At 53.5% G+C, this 21543-nt stretch overlaps 1 protein-coding gene across 1 annotated transcript; it reads left to right on the top strand.

The window, feature by feature from the left end:
- The first annotated feature begins 2653 nt into the window (after positions 1 to 2653).
- LOC123032889 (hepatocyte nuclear factor 6-like) lies at positions 2654 to 20324 on the top strand. Its single transcript, XM_044449067.1, has 2 exons — positions 2654 to 3608; positions 20008 to 20324. Exons 1-2 carry the CDS (start codon positions 2654 to 2656, stop codon positions 20322 to 20324), a joined length of 1272 nt encoding a protein of 423 aa, XP_044305002.1.
- The last annotated feature ends 1219 nt before the right edge of the window (positions 20325 to 21543 follow it).

The raw sequence follows: 21543 nt of genomic DNA, 5'->3' as shown, positions 1-21543 counted from the left end.
GTGGGAAGCATGAAAGAAACAATTTGCCATAGAAAAAGGGAATATATTTTCCTGGAAGCTACTAAACTGCCCAGAGAACTTCAGCTTTGGGGAGGTATAGAAATAAAACAGCAGATAAATAAAAAATAAAAGGGGAGATCAGAACCAGTGTTGGCTTGCTATAGTCGTGGCCTACATTTCTCTGTAAACAGAAGATCTGAGCTAGGAAAAAAGGTGAATCTGTAGAGAATATTGAGAAGTAAAATCCATATTTGTCATTTTTTAAAAAGTATCTTTGGGTTTTTTAGAAACTTATCTTGCTGATTGCTCCCCGAGACACCCTTGCAGTGGAGTAAGGTGAAGCTACAGAGAGAAATCTCTCCCCTCTCTTGGAATAATACAGCTGAGTGGAGATTCGGGTTGGATAGCAAAGGCATCGCCCAGTAAGAGGCAGCGTGGAGGAGTGGTTAGAAGGCTGAACTGGGTTGAGGGATCTGGGTTGCCCTCCCACGCCTTGGCCCCCACAGGGCTGTTGTGAGGGATAAAATGGCGGGATGTAAAGTCCTTTGGGTTCCTTGGAAGAGGAGACAGAAGTGGGGTATAAATGTGATCATGAGGAAACAGAATAATTAACTGGCTGTCCCGACGGGTGTGGAAGGCGACGGGATGAGACGGCTTCTAACGAAATGGGAGAAATCCATGGAGGTCTGCCAAAGGTTATGGGCTGGGACCACTGAACGGCATACCTTATGTTCGGGGCAGCCTGTCCCTCATGGCCGGAGACTCTGACCCTAAGCAAACAGCGGGGTTGGGGGACCCCTTCAGGTCCCGCTTGTGGACACCCTGTCGGAGGCAGAATGTCGGGCCTCAGCTCATGCTGCATATGGTGCAGTCCAGGCCTGGTGAGGCGGCAGTGGGCCAGGAGACGCCCCATCACGGGGGCAGCCCAGGCCACTTCCAAAGTTTGTCATTTTAAAAGCCTTTCAGGGACTTGGAGTTTTAATGCTACGTCGCCTTTGGGGAGGATCTGGTGGGCGGAAGGTAGCTCCGAAATTAATAAAACATTTATGCCAGCCCCTCCACCCTCACCCCAGTGGGAACCAGCGGAGCCGTGAGATAGAAAAGAGGCAGATAATTGTGTTCTTATAATTTGGTTGCACCGCAGATTTGGAAAAATCGCTTTCCTTTCTAAACAGCGCACAATTTCGACGCAAAACCACCCAGAGCCAACACAAAACACACGATCAATAACAGCACAGAAACACAACATCTCTCTTGCTCTCTTTCCTTGTCCTTCTTTTTCTTTCTTTCCCTCCACTGCAGCCCCCCCCCCGCCTCCTCCTCCTCCTCCTCCTCCTCCTTCTCTGGATCCAGGGCTCACTGGGTTAAGTCAGGTTGGCTTCTGATTGCGATCTGTCAGATTTTTTAGGCTGGTGACGTGGGGAAAGGCAGAGCAGCGAGGGTTTGGGTTGTGGAATCAATACCACTAGCTTTGGGCTGAAAAGAAGCAAAGCTGGTTGAGGTTGTGGGGAAGGATCTCTCTGGAGAGAGAGAGAGAGAGAGAGAGAGAGAGGAATCAGAAAGCCAGAAGGAAAGACACACACACACTCACACACACACACATAAAGGGGAGGTGAGTTCAAGCTGGACCTGCTTAAAACAAATAAATATTAAATGGACAGTCGCTTTAAGAGCGAGAGATACAGCACTAGGTACATTTCTGGATAGACAGTCTGAAGCTCTGAAGATTGGGACTTTTGATTAGTGGAATTAATACAGAGAGGTTTTTTTTTCCATCAGGGGAGGGAGTTTGAATGTCTGTGTTCAGGAAGTGGGTTTCTTTTTTAAAAAGCACCTCTTAAAAGCCAGCAAAGCAGCGGATGGACTAGGGGAGGAAATGAATTTGAAGAAGCTATATTGGTGGAGATTTGCCTGATGCTGGGGGTCTAATTTCCCCCTTCTCCTCTCTCTCTTTTCTCTTTTTTCTTCCCTACAGTCCTACATGCCTCCAAAATGCCCAGAAAACACAATCTTCAATACTAGGTAAGCCTCATCGTGCTTGTTTAATATGCAGAGCCGGGAGAGGGTGGGAGGTTGCTTGGACTTTTGCATGATTTTTAGAAGCAGATTAATTTGACACCCCCTCCCCAATCCTGGCTTCCCGTGCCTTATTCTCCCTGCTCCCCAGATCACCTTGCGTTGCAGGAATCTCTTCCTTGGCATGCAGTAAGATGGGAGAGTCTTCCCCACACACACTTACTTGTGGGGCAGAAAGCTTTTGGGGTCCTCTCCCTTTGGATGCTGGGAGCATCTCTTCGGGGGTCTTCGTCTTCTGCTTTCGATACAGGTCTTTCATTCAGAGAGTAAAAACACCAAAGGAGCTTTGAAGTTTAGCTAATGCATGCCTAATTTGCACTGCCAGATGAATCCTCAATACGTTAAGAAAAACCTTGCGCATTCTCTCTCTCTCTCTCTCTCTCTCCTCCCCCCCCCCCGCCGTTTCCTCCCATGTCCTTGTGCATCCCCACCCCACCACGGAAGGATTCCCGCAACCCCTGCTCTGCTCCCTGCGCACCCACACCCACAGCCCGCAGAGCAAGCGTCTGAATCGGCTCGAGCGCGTCCGGCCGGGGCGCCAAGCAGCTGAGATGGCGATGGCCTAGCCGGCGGGACCATGAACGTCCAGCTGAGTTTGGAGAGCGGCGGGGACATGTCCGTCCAGGAGCAGGAGCTCATGCACAGTGACAGCCGGGCCTTGCACTCGGCGCTGCAGAGGCCCTCGCTGGTGGCCTCCGTCCTGGAAGGCAGCGACTACCACCGGGCCGAGCACGCCCTGGCCACCTCCCTGCACCCTGGGCTGGGCTTCGGGGGCGACTCGCCCACCGCCGGCTCGGGCAACAGCTACACCACGCTGACCCCGCTGCAGCCCCTGCACGAGAAGTTCCACCACCAGCACCACCACCACCACCACCACCAGTGCTTGCCGATGGGCAACGTCATCGGGAGCTTCACCCTCATGAGGGAGGACCGGGGCCTGGGGGCCGGCGGGAACTTTTACAGCCCCTACCACAAGGAGATCGGCATGGGCCAGGGCCTGTCTTCCCTGCCCAGCCCCCAGCTCGCCCCCATGCACAGCTACACGGGACACGGCTCCGCCGGGCACCTGGCCAACGAGAAGATGGTGATCAGCAACGGGTTCGAGACCCACTCCACCACCATGTTTGGCCGGATGGACCAGCACTTCTCGCGGGAGATGTCCCCAGCCCAGAACTCCACCATGGCCTCCCCCAGCGCCATGGGCCAAGGCTCCTACGGCCACCCGCGGGCGGACATGAACGCCCGGCCCAACCCCCCCATCTCCACCCAGACCACCATCCTCTCCAGCCAGCTGGAAGAGATCAACACCAAAGAGGTGGCCCAGCGGATCATCGCCGAGCTCAAGCGGTACAGCATCCCCCAGGCCATCTTTGCCGAGCGGGTCCTCTGTAGGTCTCAGGGGACCTTGTCCGACCTCCTCAGGAACCCCAAGCCCTGGAGCAAGCTCAAGTCCGGGAGGGAGACCTTCAAACGGATGTGGCGGTGGCTGCAGGAGCCCGAATTTCAGCGCATGGCAGCTTTAAGGTTAGAAGGTAAGATAATATTTTCTCAGATGCGGCCGGGGTCCCAAGGCTGGGACAACGAAAAGGGTCAGGACACTGGGGGTCCTCGGAGCCCCGCGTCCTGTGCCTGCGGGATCCAAATCCGCTCCATCAAAGTCAGCGGGACTGACGTCCGAGCGGAGGGGCACCGGATGGGATCGTAGCAAGTCTGCAGGCCTTCAGTGCTTACTCGGGAACAATCCCCGTTCTAGATGAGGATTGTTTTTCTGAATAAGCTCTCACACGGCTGGGTTCGAGGAAGCGCCTCCTCGGCATTTGCTTCACTGGGAACCTTCTGCAATAAGGTTGCAGGATCTCGGTTTCCATATTCCTAGGCAACAAGTCCGGACGCAGCGCTGGGGTCGCGGGAAAGAAGGCGCTCGCCTTCTGGAATGCCTGCAGAGCGTTTTAGCTGCCCGGGCAACCAGACACTTGGCATTGCTCCAGCTTTACAATCATAGTGATTTAGTTTTGAAATATTAGTTTAGTCCGTCACAATTAACTTCCAGGCTATTATTCCTCCGAGGAACGGGCAGGTATATGGGAAACGCCGGCCCCAGTTTGGATTTGCTGATAGGGGAGCCTCCAGAGATGGCGCCGGGCCAGGTCTGGCCAGGGACTGCTGTGGGCGGGCTGAGAGCGAGCCAGCTGCCCCGTCCATTCGCCCGTGGGTGAGCCGCCCAAGCCCCTCTCCAAAGACCAGCCACCAAAATGTAACCCAGGCTAGGGAGAGAGAAACTTGACAGTCTGTGGCCAGGTAGAAATGCCTGTAGTTTCCTTGGCTGACTATTCCTTGGAAATAGATTCATGTTGCTAGCCCTGACAACAACCTCTTCTGGAGCGTGGGTGGAGGAGAGCTTCCATGGGCAGGGAGTTCCACAGTTCTTCCAAGCAGAAGATAGTGGAATCCGTCAGGTGTGAGAGCGGAAGTCAGCAAGACACCCACTTCACGTCCCCCTCCTTCGGCAGGGCTGTAAGCACAGACCCCCCTCCCCGAGATGAATCCAGGGGGGTTGCTAAGCACCCCCCCACCCCGATCCCCAGGTCGGCCCCCCGTTTTTTCCTGGGCCTGCAAAATGGCCGCTGCGTGGTTCAGTCTTCCCATCAGACCTCTTTCTGGGCTGCCACACAATGTATTCCACCCCCAAGCCGCCATGTTTGCAAAGAGCACTTGCTTGCCGTGGAGATGCAAGGACAAGTGGCCGGCGGGGGGGGGGGGGAATCAGCCCTAGCAGAATTGATTAAAAAAAAACACCCCCCCACCACAGCTGGGGGGAGGAAGGAACAAGGCAAAGGTCACGGCTGTGGTGACTTCTTGAAAACGGCCGGGTCTTGAATATTGGAGCACGTCCTCCCTTGGATCCATTATTCGTGGGTAATATGAATCTGTATTGATTATGCTTTTGGCAACAGAGGGGTATCCAATATCTGTGGGGGTGAGAAAAAGAGATGGAGACTCTTCTGCAATTTATTTATAGATAGCGCTGCTTTGTCTTCCCCCGTATTGTTCTGAGCCTTCCTTGTCTGTATTTTCCTGTGTGCTCCCCAAGCGCTCTGGGAAGGACCGGACTTAACTCCCTGCACAAATTCCTTGCTCGCCTCTCGATTTTGCATAAGGTTCTGCTTCGCAAACTCCGTCGAAGTCTTAAGCTGCATGTGGAAGCAGCATTAATACGCCCCTGTTTAGAATTTAAATTTCCCCCGGCTTATCCAAATTACAGATGTTGTTGATTTAGGCGTTGTGCGTGTGTGTAGGTTTGGAAAGCGGTCGCACTTAAGAAAAGGTTAAAATTCGTTAAAATTCATTGCCAGACTTCAGCAGCATCCAAGGCAGACACTTCTAAGCCCCCCTGAAGAGGCAGGACTACCTGCAAAGGTCTGTGCTCTTTGGATGCAGTCTTAAACACAGCAACTGGAGGCAGGGAATCTCATGGTACCCGATATTTAAGATCTCCGTAGTAATTCCATTTATCTCGATTCAGTGCATATTTCCGTAAGACAGATGCAAATGTTTCAAATTCTGTATGATGCTGACATTCTACACCCAGGCTGCTGTTGGTTTTGCTCCGGTGTGTCCCAGAGGGCTGCCTGTACCCTCAGAGAGCTGTAAGCTGCAAAATGCTCAAAGAAAGGGTAGCCAGGCCCATGGGGGGGGGAGTGCCCCTTCCACCAGGGGGGGCTGGGGGCATTTAGTGGAGAAAAGAACTAAGCTAAGGGGAGATAGAAAGACGGAAGTTTGCAGAGCTGGGTCAGGTCTATCTGGAGCAGCCTCTCCTAACGGGGTGGCCTTCCAAAGATGTTTGACTACAGCTCCCATCATCCCCAGGCAGCATGGCAGCACGGGGGAGGCTGGTGGACAAAAAGTGGAGATGGAGCGAGCGTTTCTCTCTCCCTTCCCACCCTCATGCCCTGCTTCCAAGAGACCCAAAGATGCCTGTTTGGCGGCCGTGTGAGGCTGCAACCCTTCATCAGAGCATCTTCTAAAGTGCTATGAACTTCAGAAGAGCCCAAAGGCTGGATCCGTCCCAGCATCCATCCGTCCCCCCATCCCAGCATCCTGCTCACCCTGGGACCTGCCACTGCCCGGGGCAAACCCCTAGGACGGACATGACGGCAACAGCTCCCATGCTCCCCACCAACCAGGACGCCTCGAAATGTGGCGCACTGGAGCATGCCTCTGACTCGCCACTCCTCAACTCCGGCCGGCCGAGGCACAGCGATCGCCTCAAGCGCCCCTTCAGCAGAACTGCCGCCGTGCGTTGCAACAACATGCGGCCCAGACTGCCAGAAGCGCAGCCGCCGCAGCTGGAGAGGGCCGAGCTCTCCACGCGTTGTCCGGGGCCCGCAGCCCCCAAGGCGGCAGCTGTGGGGCTCAGCCCTGGTGTTACCTGGCAGGCCAGCCCAGGGGCCAGTTCCAGCCGCCCGGAGAGCCACAGGGCTCTCGGGTGGTCCCTCCCCTTCCCCCAAGCACTGAGCCTTTGGTTGCTTCCGAGCAATCCCACAGCACCGCCTGCCATTCTGAAAGCCTGAGCCGTCTTCCCAAAGGCTCAGCTACTGGCAGAAACGGCCGACAGACCAGAGGTGCTGATACTCTAAGTATTTGGGGCTCTGCTCCTTTGCTGTGTGGCCTCCCCCCCTCCCCGCAGTCTGCAGCCCGCGAGAGCAGTTCTGAAATGCAGCTGGGGCCTCGGGCTGAAAGAGGTTGGACACCCCTGCTTTATACGACGTTTTGCAAACCAGCGTTTGCTGAACCACCCTTGACTAGAGACCTGGATCCGGCATGAATATTTGCCATTGGCGGGTTCTTTGGCCACGCCAGACCCGAACCCCAGAACCGCCCCGTCCAGTCTTCACGCACAGCCTTTTCCCTAACACAAAACCTGGACAGAGAGACGCCTGTAAAGTGCGATCAACGCCGGAGGTTTGCGGCCTTCGTACAGTCCAGGAGAAGGCTAGAGCTGACGCAACGGTGTCTTGCAAAGAATTCTGGGTCCAGGTGCCCCATGGAACCGTACAGAAGGGGCTCACCTCAGCATGGCCTGCTGCAAACCCCTAGAATGACCAAGGTGTGTAGCCAAGCAGAAGCGGCCTTTCGGGAAAATTTCCCCTCCCTGTGCGATTTCGAGTGGAGGAAGAGGCAAATTTTGTCAGGATTCCTCGTATCAGTGTAGTGACACAGAGCAATCTCTATACCCATATCTCCAGACTGGAGAGGAAACAGAAGGTTCAGGGGGGCTTGTGTCTCTTCCACGCTCTACGGCCGGTGTTTCTGCCCTACCTCACCCACCTGTCCAAAATCTAAATCCAATGCTTTGGCCACCCCAGGTGCCGGCGAGAGGGAGGGGGGAGAAAGGGGAGACCGAGAAAGCATATTCCAGAGGAATCGACATCTCTATACTTAGATATGCTGAGGCACGGTTATTCTCGATCTTGTTCTAATAATATTTTCTGCACTGAGCAAGCCTGTCAAAAGATGACCATAAAACATTGGGTTCACTCTGCTGACCATCGCAAATGATATATGTATAACGGCACATCTTGTCCTGATGGGAAATTATAAGATTTCCCCCTTTTTTGGAAAAAAAAAAAATCACTCGCTTGTTTTGAACAGATTCCTTCAAAAGCAGCCCTCCTCACACACAAAAGAAACAATAGTGTACTTAATGCGGGGAGTATATGAAAGAAATATGCCAAGAAGACACAAATTATTATAAAATATTTTTCTACTCGAGACTCAGGAAGTGCCGCGGGACCCACGCCTCTGTTTTGGAATTCTGCTTCCTTAGAGATCCCCAAAGTCTGGATCTGAGCATCTTCCAAAACTGCCTTGTCAGAGGCTTCTATTCAAATGTGGAATATTTTAGTGGGGAGGCACGGAGGGCTGAATGTGGGGAAGCACTGGGGCGAAAGACTCTTTGTCCGCTCCCTTAGGAGCCGACTTGACCTTGCAAGCATGGAGAGAGTCCAGGCTTGTGGGGTCTATTTTGCAAGGTGTTTGGCCTTGTTTATTACAGCCTGAGGTCCCCCAACCAGGCCCAGGTGCAACGCAGAGGGAGGGACACCCCATGAGCCCTACGGGGGGAGAGCTGCACGTGCGAACGCACTCCTGTTCCTTATTTCGTGCAGAACACGACTCCGAAGAGCTCATTCTGAACAGACCCACCATTAGATAACTGGACATGGGGCACCTTTGGCTGACCCGCTGGGAAACCATCCCGCGAGCTGGTAGTAGATTCCCCAAATGCTGATTCCTCGGTGGCTTGTTTCCCAGCATTGGGGCAGTTTATTTTCTCCCATTCGCAAAGACGGAAAGGCCTCCCTGAATGCTCTTGGGTGCAAAAGCATCTCTCAGCCTGGCAAGAGATGACATTTTGACCCCGCCCCTTTTGAGGGGGCTCCGCCCCCCACGGGACACAGTGGAATTTGGCCCAGAAGAGGTTTGACACCCGCCCAGTGAAGCAGCCGCTTCAGATTCTGACAGCTCCCCTTCAGTTCTATGGCAGGAACAAAGGGGGTGCCGTTTACAAGCCAGCCGTGCGGGGAGGGACAGCGCCTAAAAATCCCCCTCCCATTTCCTCCCCTATCCGTTTTAATGATGGGCACTGAACTGGTTTTTACTGGTGCAGGCATGTTGTGCACGCAGGACCATGAAGTTCAGGTTAAGGTCTCCAATGCAAACCCCCAAACTTGCTTGTAAAGCAGATTCAGGAAATATATGTTTGGGGGGGGGGGTCAGAGCACACCACGCCCCCCTTTGTGCACCAAGGTGAAAGGGGGGCTGGAGACTCCCAGCGGCAGCGCCTGGAATTGCTCCTGGTTCCGGAGCCCTCCTAAAACGGGGCGACTTCCAAATGCTGACAAAGCGAGCTTGGGTTGAGCCTCCGCGTCTTGCTAACGGACCCTGTGGGACCACCGGGAAAGACGCTGCGGCCGAGCAGAAGTGAGCTCATACGAGGGGCCCAAAGCGAGCGCCGGCCTTTGGGTGAGAGCTCTTACTGCAGGCCGTTGCGGTGGGGAGGCAACAGCAAGTGAGCGCCTCCCACATTTCCCCCCAGGTGTTCAAAGCTCCTTGCAGCAACACCACAGCAACCCTGCGAGGTAGGCCTCTTCCAACTCTGGTAAAAATCTCTGCTGTGGCATTGTGAGTGGCGTGCCAGCCTGGGAGACCCGGGTTCTAGTCCTTGCTCAGCCATGAAGCTCGCTGGGCGACTTTAGGGGACCTCTCAACCTCACCTACCTCACAGGGTTGTTTTTTTCAGAATAAAATGGAGAGGAGAAGCTTGGAAGCCACCTTGGGTTTCTTGTAAGAAGAAAAAAGGCAGCATATAAATGTCATGCAGTGATGATAATAATTCTCAGTCAAGCAAGGAGCACCACCAAACAAACTTCCAGAGCCATTTACTAAATGCAACACGGTCCTTAAGAAGCCCACAGAAAAACACAAAACCAAAATTAAAAACAGAAGCCAGGGCTGATTTTAAAAATTCAGCAGCCACAAGCGACATGAACAGAAGTCAGAAAATCCAATATTTGCACCAGTTTTTTTCCCAACCTGATATGTTGGAGTAAAACACACAGCCTAGGCATCGGTAAATCAGGATTATATCAGTGCATGTGTTCCAGCCTTCTCTCAGTCACTTTTTGAAAAAAAAGGTACTTTTTTAAAACCATACCCTTCCCTCGATTTGCTCAGGGGCCTCCCTGTTCACTCTGTCATCACAACAACCCTGCAAAGTAGGTGAGGGTGAGTGTCCTGCACTCGGGATCATCTGGGATTTGAACCCAGGTCTCTCTAGCCCCCCGATGTTGCTGCAGCGGCTGCCCATGCCTGGAATCAGCTCGTCCCCTTCCAGGCAAGCGCTGCGTGTCCGAATCACACTGGCGCCCCCTCCTGCGCTGCCCCTGCGGATGCCGGGCACTGCTCCTTTCCCAGCGCTCACGCCGCGGATGCGCCACTTCCCCGGCACCGCACGAGGCAGCCTCCCTTGTGCCGCGGGCAACGGCTCGCTTGTCAGCGGCTAATGAAGCTGTCAAAGGTGTGATGGATCCATCACAAGGGTGCTCATGCACTGGGGTGTCCGGGGAGCCCTTGTTCCCCCAGCACCAAAGCTTCCTTCCAAAGAAAGGCGCACGGACGCTGGCGCTTCCCGGGCTGACGGGGATTCGGAGTTCCCCAACAGCTTCTCCTTCCCCTAATTTAGCGGGCTCCCTTCAAACTCAGCAGGACCTGCTTCTGGTGAGATGGGTGCAGAGCCAAACGGCAGGCCTCCTGCCGGCCTCTCTGGCCAGCGGTCTGGGCCCTTTTTCCAAGCACCAGGTCTTCTTTTGCATCAAGCCTCGCTGGGCTTTTGGAAGACGCTCTTACATATTTTAGCTTTTCACCAGGGATGACGTGGGTCAGGCGAATTAGAGCGATCGAAACGACCAGGGTGGAAGTGAGCAAAATGGCTTCAAAGTAATTGCTGCCATTTCGAGCCAACGCCGTTCAGTTGGACGGCCATCCAGAGTAAGTGGCATCTGCTAGGTGGGAGAGTTAAGCGCAGGCTGAATTTCCTCCTGCTGAAAGCAACGGGTCCCCAAAGTGTTGTATAGGGCAATTCTCAGCACGCATAATCAGTTCTGCTAAGTTTTATTAAATTTACTCTCAGGTAAGGGTGGCAGTCCCAGATGGGCTGGATTTGAGAGCTAGAGCCCCCAAACCTTTCGTTCAGGGCTCCGAACGCACTTGCTGAAAGAGAGGTGCGGGGGGGGCCAGCAAATCTGCTGCATCATTGCCCCGGGATGGGTGAGCTTTTGGCCCACAGGGGTTCACCTCTTGTTCCCCCAAATCTTTCTGCACCAGGTTTTTGCTGCACTCAAATGCCCTCCTTTCTCCGGTCCATACACCCGTTCTGTAAATGGGGTTCCCTTAAGGAAACAAGGTTTCTAAAGACACAGACAGACAGGAGCATACATCTAAATTACCCTATGCAAATCTTGCTCTTTTTTTGGTTTGTTTTGGTCCAATGGGGCTAAAGGAATCGAAATGGGAATTACAAGCTAGTCAAACTAGACATAAAGTTACCATTTGCTTAACTACTTCGAGGAAATTTATGTAGAAAAGCAATCTCAGATTGCAAGTGAATAAACACATTACTATATCATAATTTTAGGGTCAGTCAACCAACTTGTATCATATTTTGTCAACTAATCGCCTGTTTTTTTAAAATCAATTTTTTCAATTAAACATGTAAGATGCGTAGCTTCTTCTTTCTATTTTATATGTTGTTTTTAAAAAACATTTCTGCTTCCCGCCTTTCCAAAATGACAGAGAGAGCTTTTTTATGCCTATCTGCGAAAAGCAGAGTTTTTGACATAGGGAAGTAGATTAAAAATGTACCTAATATTATTAATAATAATCATGTCGTATCTCGGTTTTTGAAAAAAAGGCTGATCTTGAATTGGGCAGACCCTTTCATGGCAATGCAACGAAGCTGAAATTATCTTGAAAATGTAAAAACAGGCCGGCTCTTAAACTTATCCCCACATGGTGATTAAAACCAGCCTGCTTTGATTAAGGAGCTGGAGCTCCAGTCCATGCCCACGTGGAGCCCCACTGAATCGCATGAAACTTGCGTCGCTTAACCGATTCAGGTGTTTCAGCAATACCTCCATCGCCGGGGCATATTTCCAGAGCCTTGTTAAGTGGGAAGGATGGGGAATGGGTACCCCAGCTGGATTCGCTCCTCAAGACCGGCAACGCAGGGGAAGTCGAGGAACCGTCATGGGCACCACCACCAAATGGCTGCCGCGGGCAGTGTACGAGGCACCAGTGGGCCTCTGGGCAGGAAAGAAAATGGCACCCACAGTCTTTAGCAGAAAACGACACTGGCTCCCCCCGCACAGCCCTGCTTCTTTTTCTCGCCCTGGATCACCAGGTGCCCCTGCGGGTTCTGTCCCTCACACATGCACCGCCGTCCATCTTGAGCCGAAGCGCTCTTGGCCAGCCCAGTTTGGGCGCCTGGCCTTCGCGAGTGGAAGATCCGGCGCGGATGCGAAGGGGTAGGCACAATTTTAGGGTGATCCGGCCCTGTCGGTGAAAGCCCGGCTGCATCTGGATATTGGCTGCAAAGACATTTACGCCACCCGGGGAGGGCCATCTCAGTTGAAGTGGGGGCCGTTCCTTATTCGCCCCCAGTCTCCACAATCTGGCGGCCACGCGGTGTTCGTGGGGAGCAGGAACGCTCTCCTTCCATGCGCGGCCCCCTCCCCACCCCCTCGACCTACTGAGGGACTTCATATAAAGGAAGTCATTGATTTTACTTTCTGAGGCAGAGGCAGTCGCAAGCAGCAAACGGTTCGGTCGCCCACAACCCCTCCTGCTCCATTCCCCAGGGTGTTTTGTTCTGCAAAGCAAAACATTGATTTTCTCTGTGCTTCGATTGGCCTAAAATTGCCCCTTCTCGATTTTAACCCTGCCCATATATATATATATATATATATATATATATATATATATAGAGAGAGAGAGAGAGAGAGAGAGAGAGAGAGAGAGAGAGCACACTTGAGTGTTAGAAACAGAGAGATTGAGTGTGTGGAAATTCCTGGATTGTTACAACTCCAGTTTGACCCAGTTCTTACTGAGACCCTTCCAAATGGCTTTTATATCCCCACCATCAAAAAGCAACAAAAACACACGCAGCTCTCGCTTGGAGAACTGGAGGCATTGTTGCGTCCGCAGGGAGAAAGGTCAGGCGAGTGAACCAAACCACATTCAATCGGGGAACAAGGGATCTGGAGAAAGGTGGGAAAATTTGGTACCCACAAATGGAATTACTGGCTATTTTTGATGTCGATCAGCATGGGGATCCAATTGATTTTGGTGCCCACGGTGAAAACTCTTTCTAATCCTATTAATTAGTGCAAGATGCAACTATTGTGTGAGTCAATGCAAGCAAGTCAGGGAGGTGGAATCATTCATTCGGATGGATCTAAACGAGGCTTTGAGAACTCGGGGTGGACCACCACCCCGACAGACAGTTCCCTTGCATTCAGAGGAGAACTTCCAGAAAGGCGGCAGCTGGGCCCATACGATGAGGGATCACAGTTCCCATCACATGCAGCAGCCAATTTCCCAGATTTGTTTGGCAAGGCTTTGCAGACAAGCAGGAAGGCGGGAGGGGGAAGCTTCTGTCTTGGGGTAGCCTCAGGGTGGGCGCTTCCAACCGGTACCCCGGCTTCTTCACCCCTAGAAACCTTCTGCTCAGCCCAGCCCTGAGCAAGCCATTGTGATAGTAACTGAACCATTGCTCAGAGAAGAGCTGATGCAAAACAACTCATTCAGGACGGTCTAAACCAGCTTTGAGTGGTTTTACGGACGCACCAAGAGCTCCCAAAGCAGGGCCGTTCTCGGCCTCCCCAAAAGAGAAGCCCTACGCTTTCAAACAGGGAGTGGAGCCCCCGTTTTTGCGCACGCCCCTCCCTTTCCCCGGCTCGGGCATGCCACCAATCCTGCCCGGCAAGGGTTAACGCAAAACTGCCTGCTCTCTGCAGCCAGTAGCTTGGATCTGATCAATATTTTCTATCAGCGTGCAGCCAGAGCAGAGAAGTAAAGGCTGGGACTGCGAGGAGAAGAGTTAGAGAGCGAAGGAGGCAGATGGGAGAGTGAAGTCAGCTTGTCACGTTTCACAGGCACAAGACAGACGCATAGATCAGAGCTTTTTTTGCGGGGAAAAAACAGTCTCGCCGTTTTGGTGTATGGTTATCATTTGAAAATCCACACTGTCCTTTCCTCCTGCATGGGCACATTTGGATGTCCCCTTCCCTCTCCGCTACCCACGATGACACACCTGCTGCAGGCAAAGATAGTATTTATTATGTTCCTATCCCACCCCTTTTTCTTCCTGCAAAGGAGCCAGGCGCCTGCGGTCCTCCTTTGTTTCATCCTCACAACAACCTTGTGAGGTAGGTTAGACGGAGGGTCAGTGACTGGCCAAAGCGATGCGAGGAGCTTCATGGCTGGGGGTGGGATTAGAACTCGGTCTCCTGGATCCTGGTCCAGTGCTCTAACCGCTGTACCACACTGCCTCCCGGGTGCTTCTGAAATGCTGCAGTTCTACGTACGTTCATGCTAATTGGGATTTATTCAAAGGGGAACCTAAGAATTCTGTTCGGCTTTTCCTAGGTGGATTTATTTTCCTTCAAGGAAGCCAAGACAGCTTACACAATCTTGCATTTTCTCCTCACAACCACCCTGTGAGGTAGGTTAGGGAAAGAGTCAGTGGCTAGCCTGCAGTCACTCAGTGAAGCTCATGGCTGAGCAGCTTTTTGGAGCTGTAGCATTAATAAAAGCAGAAATTTGGAAGGGAGGCATTCAGTTCTCCCAAGATGCTGGGAAAAGCCGCCAGGACCAGCCAGATCAGGGCCCTGGAACAGCCCCAGTAAAGCTGCCCGGAAGAGATGGCCAACCTGGGCAGGAGATGCCTGCTCTTCGAATCTCCAAAACCCAGGTCTTTTGCTAGTCCTTGGGCCCAGGATTTAATGGTTTCATTTGAAGGCTTTAGCACGGCAAAACGATTGGATAAGTGTTGGAGGAATTCACGGAGGGTGGCAAAAAGAATCGTTATTTCTGTGGCAGCCACACAGCCTCCAGATTCAGATGTAGACTCAGGGCTGGATAGCTTTCTGGAAGATGCTCGCTGGCGAAGGGCGAGAAGCCCTGTGCCAGCAAGGCACCTGTCCAGCACGCCCCTGCAACAGCCCTCCTCTTCCGCCCCTCCACCTCTGCCCCCTCTTCTCCCCCAGAAACCTCTTTCCCCCTTAAAATCGACGCTTCTCTCTCTCCAGCACCCCTTCTTGGAGCAGAGACAGGTGCCTCCTGCCCAAGGCCCCACGGCCTCCTCCGCACCGGGGGCTGCCCCCAGATAGCTCCCACTCGGACCCCAGTGCCGCAGCGTTCAGGTTCCCAGGGAAGGTTTGGCGAGCAGGATCCGGGGCTTTCGTGGAAACTTTCCCTCGGCCAGTGACCTCTGTAAGGCAGCCTCCGTTCCTCTGCCACATCCCCTGACCACCAGCTGCACTTGCCCAGCTGGCTCTCCAAATGCTCCTGCAAACCGGGGCATGCGGGACTCATTTGGAGGACGAGGAAACGTGCGAGGATTGAGCAGGAACCCTTAACAGGGACCCTCGGTCAGCGTAATGGCACCTTCGCTTTAGGAAATTACACCTTGCTCTCGCGTGAGGACAAGATGGGTGTCCAAGGGGCCTTTTTTGGTTCCTCGCCTTTGCCTTTGACATCGCACCCACCACAGCCCCGTTCCCTGCAGCTGCCGGGAGAGGCTGCCAGAGAAATGCCAACCAAGGGTTGCCAACTGACCAGGAAAGTGGGAGCCCTTTTGCTCTTGTGCTTTTTGCAAAAACTGACAGACTGATGCTTTCCTTGAAATGGAAAGGCTCAATGACAAGGCTCAACTTACCGGAGGACAACCTGGAAGTGCCATTGTTTTTAGAAGGCTATAAGGGATGCCCAAGATTTGCCTAAAGCGGGAACGTCACTGAGTCGGGATTACCAACAATTTGCGCCCTTCCCCAGTCCCTCTCCTTTTATAGTTCAAGCTAGATAAGCATGATTGACTGCTAATCTTGCAAGTACCACTAGAGACAGAGGAGCAGGAGGCTGTGAAAAAGTTGGCAACTGTGCTTATACACAGCATTAGGGTAGAAGACCGCCTCTTCCAGTGAATGCCCCATAAAAATCCGTGCCCTGCCCGGAAAAGAGTGTTGACAGACCGACAGTGGAAGAGGCCAGCCTGAGCTCCAGGTAACAAGCGTAAAGCATTGAACTTCCTTCACCCCACGTTCTGAATGGATCGTCCCAGCTTGTGGAGGCCCCATCCCAGGGTGGGTGGCTGGGACCAAGTCCCAAAGGGGGAGGCTCAACAGGTGAAAGGGATGAAGCCAACACACCCAGATCGTGTATCTGAGCTTAAGATCTTCCTGCCAGTAGCAAAGCCTTGGGGGGACTTTTCAACCTTTTATGAATGGCCACACGAAAGCTGAGGAAGCGCCCGAAGAAGGAAACATTTGCGAGCCGGATCAGCCTCCCAGGCACGCTGGATCTGACCGCCTGGCCTAGTTCTGCACCCGTGTCGGAACTGACACACCGCCACTGCGGCAAACCCGCTTCCCTTGATGTACTTCCACCCTGGGGTTGCCACCTTCCCCCGCAGAATTGCTCCTGTGCCCCCAGCAGCTGCACATGTGTAAGCCAACGATGCCCTCGCCGTCCTCATCACGCCCCAGCCGGGGCAGGCGTTGGCTAGTCTGAGATGGCAAACGAGCCAGCAAATGCCCCTGGCCAGGCCTCCTGCTGATGGCGTCCTCTTCGCACGCAGCTTTGACCCTCACAGAAGCCCAGATACGGCTCCAAAGGGGGCAGCTAGCCAGAAAAGCCAGAGGAAGGGTGGGCAGCCGCTCCTGCCTGGGGCCTCAGCGGGCAAAGGGGTCCACAGCACAGAAAGCAACACTCCGGCCCGCCCGCCCCTTTGCACACCAACGGCTCTCTCCCCGCCAGCAGGGATGCAGCCTGGCTTCCTGCTTCCCCAGAACCGTCCGTCCGCCGTCTTTCCCACCGGAATCGACAACGACCATTGGGTGCACGCACACACCTACTCTTGGGCTGACATGCCCGTGGCAAGAGAAACCTCTCCAGCTGGGCCAGTGTTCCCAGGCGCTTCCAACAGCCCTCACAGAAGCAACCAGGAAGCCCGTGTTTTCCATATGGCCCGCTCGGGACCCCAGGAAGGCTTCTTGCTGGGGGAGGCTCCTACTCAATGGGGCTGAGACAGAAGATCTGAGTCCCCAGGGCATCAGATTTCCTGCCTCCCCTTCTGAACACCATCCGTCCTCCCGCAACCGCGCCATTAAATGCAGGCATAAAAGCGGAGTGCAACAGAACTGTAAGGGTGAGAACAACAAACTTGGTCTTGTCTTTGCTGCGCAGGCATCAGCTGCCCAGGCCAAAAAGCAAACCAATCTCTCCCCTTCTCTGTGCCATGGGGTGGTTGTGAGTGGCTTGAAGCACTGCGCCTTAAAAGGCCTAGTAATATACTAGACGTTGGATAATAACCCGGGAGCTAAAACATGCCGACAGGTTACACAGTCAAGGACACATAAACAATTCGAATTATCAGCAAGAAGGAGAATCCAGGACCAGACCTCATTACGTGTCACCAAATACCAGAGGGAAAAGCGAGGTCTGCGTTTAGTCCCAAAAGGCCAACAGTGTCAGTGCTGGGCAGCTCTTGAGGGGCTACCCCTGACAAGACCCCTCCTTGTCGCCACCTTCTGGTCTTCTCTCAGTGGAGGCACCTGGAAGAGGCCTCAGGTGAAAGCCGGGTACAGGTTGGCTCCCGCCGGAGGAGAGTCTCCGACAGGTACTGCGGTCCCATGTCCTGGACAGGTAGGGCCCCAAATCGCCTGCTAAGGGTCTTCCACACTATGGGGAGATGTACTAGGCTTCTATTTAAGTAGAGAAGTATTTCAGATTTGCATCTGTGCCTAAACATCGACACAGAGAAATTAGCGTCCTCTTTTCTGACACATGCACGCTTTCTGAAAGCATTCCTTTTCCAACAGGTATTCCCTGACATCCTTCCTACGGAGATATACCTTCGTATGTTGCTTAGAAATTTCTGCACTTAGTAAATATGGACTAAAATAACACACACACACACACCTTGTGTGACATTCACAACCTGTTCCTGCAACTGCCTCCTCTTCCTCCTGCATGTCACCAACTCTCCAGAGTTCCTTGGTCTTTCAAGAGTAGTGAGACAGGCAGCCATTCAACAGGTGTTCCCCACAGAGAGACAGCCAAGCTTTCTCTTTGCCCCTCTCCTGACAGAGGCCTCAACAGATGTGAGCTGCCCGCCCCAGTCTACACAAGGGTTGTGGAGGATTCCACAACAGATTCAAAGGGGTTTGGTTTTCTATGATTCTTCAGTCGCTTGGCTTTTTCCAAAGCCTGATAGATTTCGTTGACTGAGGGACTTGTTGCTTTACAAATTTAGTAGCAGGGGGGAAAGATTAAAAAGAGAAAAGCAGTGAACCGAACCGTGTTTTCCTCAAGGCGAAAGTGGAAAATACACACTGGGGAATGGGATTGTGCATTTTGGGACATCTGTGCAAATTTGCGAAATGTGAATGCATGGAAGTTTGGCGAATGGGAAATGCGTGGAAGTTTGAGAATTCCATCCATGAGCAGATGTTAGAATGAAAGATACCTGACAATCCACAAAATGCAGCCAGACTGGATTTAACGATATCCGCACATCCCTAGTTTATATACCAAGTGGCAAGCAATTTGCTGGAACTTAAAGGAAATCCTGCCAAGGAGTGAACCAGGAAATACTTGCAGGCAAAGCGTGTTTTCACCCCTGCTTCTAATACCCTCACCCTACAGGAAAGTTAGCATCTCCAGAAATAAAACAAAACATTTATTTATTTTTCAATTTATATCCTGCCTTTTTCCTACCAAGGGCTCAAGGCAGCTTACACCATTCTCCTTCTCCATCTTATCCCCACAACAACAACCCTGTGAGGTAGGTTGGGCTGAGAGTCTGTGACTGGCCCAGAGTCACCCAGTTGGCTCCATGGCTGAGCGGGGACTCGAACCCAGATCCTCTGAGTCCCAGTCCCATGCTCTTAACCACTACACCGCACTGGCTCTCACAACATCCTGTGTGTTCACGACCCACCATTAAGATCATCTTTAGAAACATAGAAACAGAGTGAGTCAGAAGGGGGTCTCTTGGGCCATCTAGTCTGACCCCCGGCTCCAGCTGGCAAGTTCTTTGGAAGATCTTAGCTGGCCTTGCCCCTTCACGATGACTAGCAAGGGAAAAGCCTTCTCTGCAGAGGGCCCCATCGGTGGAATGCCTTTCCCAGGGAGACCTGTGTGACGGCCGCACGAATGCATTTAGATGCCAGGCTGTGCCTTTATTAATTTTATACGCCACCACTCCCTCTGGCAAGGAACCACAGTGTCTTACATAATTTTCCTCTTCGCTGTATCCTCACAACAGCCCTGTGAGGTAGCTAAGTCTGAGAGGCCGTGACTGACCCAAAGCCTTGCAGTGGGTCCTACCACCGAGCGGGGACCAGAACGCCCCATGGGGACCTCTGTTCCCAGCAGACATTTCATGTTCAATCTCCTGTGCTCGAAAACTGATTTATTGAAGGCTTATCGCTGTTGACGTTTTGCTTGCATCGTCGTGCCGGTTGTTATTTGGGGGCTTTTAGGAGTGTAAATTGCACCAAGGATGTTTGAGAGTGAGTCAGCATATACATGTAGTAAATGAATCCAGATATAAGGGCGGGCTGCTAGGGAAGCGGGCATCGGGGCCCAGGAGTCTGCAGGAAGACTCTGGGGGTTCCAGCCTGGGGCCTACAGCCCTCTATGCAGCCCGCAAGCACCTTCTTGGGGGCTGAGTACCGCTTGCCCCCCGATCTGTGTCTCTTTTTTCGTAAGCTTAGGGACACCTGCTCACTGGGAGGCAAAGCAGTTCTGCTCTGCAGCACCATCTTTATCCAGGGTCCAAAGAGGGGCTTTGAGTTTTGGGGCTCAGCTCCCACCGCTGCCACCTCCTCCGCAGGTTTCGGCCAAGGTTGCCCTCATTTTAGTCTCTCGCGCTGCCTTCCAGGAAAGGGAGCACCTTGGGCACGGCGAAGGCCCCGGGGGTCGCCCAGAACCCCACCGCTCCGCAAAGACGGTCCCCGTCCGTGGCAGGTGACCCCCTCCAGGGCTGCGGCAGGTCCCCCCGGCTCCGGCCACGCGACGCGGGGTCTGATGGGCTCTTTTCTCCCCTTTCCTCCTCCTCCTCCTCCTCCTCCGCCGCCGGCGCTCCACCAGCCTGCAAAAGGAAAGAGCAAGACCAAAGCAAAGCTGACCGGAACCACGTCCCCAAGCGCCACCGGCTGGTGTTCACCGACATCCAGCGCCGCACGCTCCACGCCATCTTCCACGAGAACCAGCGGCCCTCCAAAGACCTGCAGATCACCATCGCGCAGCAGCTGGGCCTGGAGCTCTCCACCGTGAGCAACTTCTTCATGAACGCCCGCAGGCGCAGCCTGGACAAGTGGATGGAGGAGAGCCGCTCCCCGTCCTCGGGCGCCCACGCCGCCGCCGCCGCCGCCGCCGCCTCGGCCGTCACCTGCACCAAGGCGTAGCCGCGCCCGGCGCGTCCTCTCCTCGGCTTTCCGCTGCGCCGGCGGTGCTGGCATCGCCCCCGGCGATGCGTGAGGTGGGAAAGGCGAGCCGGTGGTGCTGGGGCGCACTTGGGGTTTTGCTCCTCTCCGGATTTAACTCTGCTGCCGCGGCCGAGCGGGACCCCCCGGACTCTGCGCGGGGTCCCGCCGGGGAAGCGGCGGAGAAAGACGGCGCCTCCGCTCGCCCCGGAAAGGTGGCGCTCCTGCTCGAGGCCACCTCACGGACTTGTTGCTTCATTGTTGTCCCTCTCTGCAACTTGTTCTGTGTTGTTCCTGCACGGGAGGCAGTGCCATCTAGTGGTGAGCGATGGAGAGGGGGGAGAAATACGGGGTGGGGGGCGGAGATCTGGTTCTGGTCCATCAGTTGATGGAACGACTGGGGGCCGCAGATAAAAGAGGAAACCCTTCTCCATTCCATAAATGACAGCTGGCAACGAAACGGAGGTAAACACAGATCCCAAGACGATTAATTTCGCATCCCAAAACTCAACCTTCAGGGCCAGGTCAGCCAACATCTGTTTCACTGGAAGCCCCCCATGCCCTGCACTTGGGCAAGCAAAAAAATTCCTGGGAGCTCGGCTGCTTTTGAACACGAGCTGTTGGGTTACTTGGAGTTGGTCTTCTGTGCCGCTAGATCCAAAGTTGCCACTGTTCTCTCCAGGCAGGGCAGCTGTCTTTTAATGGCTGTAGGCCAGGCAGAAATTCCAAGGGTGCAGAGCTTTCCTGCACAGAGCTAGAGGTGCAGTCTTTCCTGCACCTTTTGAATATCTGCTTGCTCGCTTTTCCTGCGTGACTTATTTGCTGGCTATGCTTCTGGTCTTCATTTAAAAGTGCAGGAAACAGGTCAGAAAACAGGATGGCATCCCACAAGAAGCTTTTCATAATCCAGGTTGTCAACCAACCAGAAAAATAGCTCACTTACTGCCTTTAGGAGCAGCATGATTTACAAAAATAAGCAGGCGAAGCTTTTAATGACACGGAAGTGAACTGCAGTGCTCATTCCCGCAAACTGGAATGACAGAATCCAGTAAAAACAGGCCCCAACTCCTCCATCATCTCCAAGCGGCAATTTCCAAAGCTTGTGTTGAGAGAGAACAACCTGGAAAGAGTCTGCTCGATGCATCTCTGGCCGAGTCAATGCTCTGGCGCTTTGCCCCTTCCCCGTCATTTTTTCTGGCCC

Source organism: Varanus komodoensis, unplaced genomic scaffold (genome assembly GCF_004798865.1).
Source record: "Varanus komodoensis strain SLA01 unplaced genomic scaffold, ASM479886v1 scaffold57, whole genome shotgun sequence".
In the NCBI taxonomy this organism is placed as follows: Eukaryota; Metazoa; Chordata; class Lepidosauria; order Squamata; family Varanidae; genus Varanus; species Varanus komodoensis.
The sequence above is the reverse complement of the archived record's forward strand: the minus strand, read 5'-3'. Positions and strand labels throughout refer to the sequence as shown.

Bases quoted from the DNA above. Each gene is read 5' to 3' on its own strand.
- LOC123032889 (XM_044449067.1), top strand. From the start codon at position 2,654: ATGAACGTCCAGCTGAGTTTGGAGAGCGGCGGGGACATGTCCGTCCAG. The intron at 3,609-20,007 runs GTAAGATAATAT...GCGCTCCACCAG, and splicing joins GGCAGCTTTAAGGTTAGAAG to CCTGCAAAAGGAAAGAGCAA.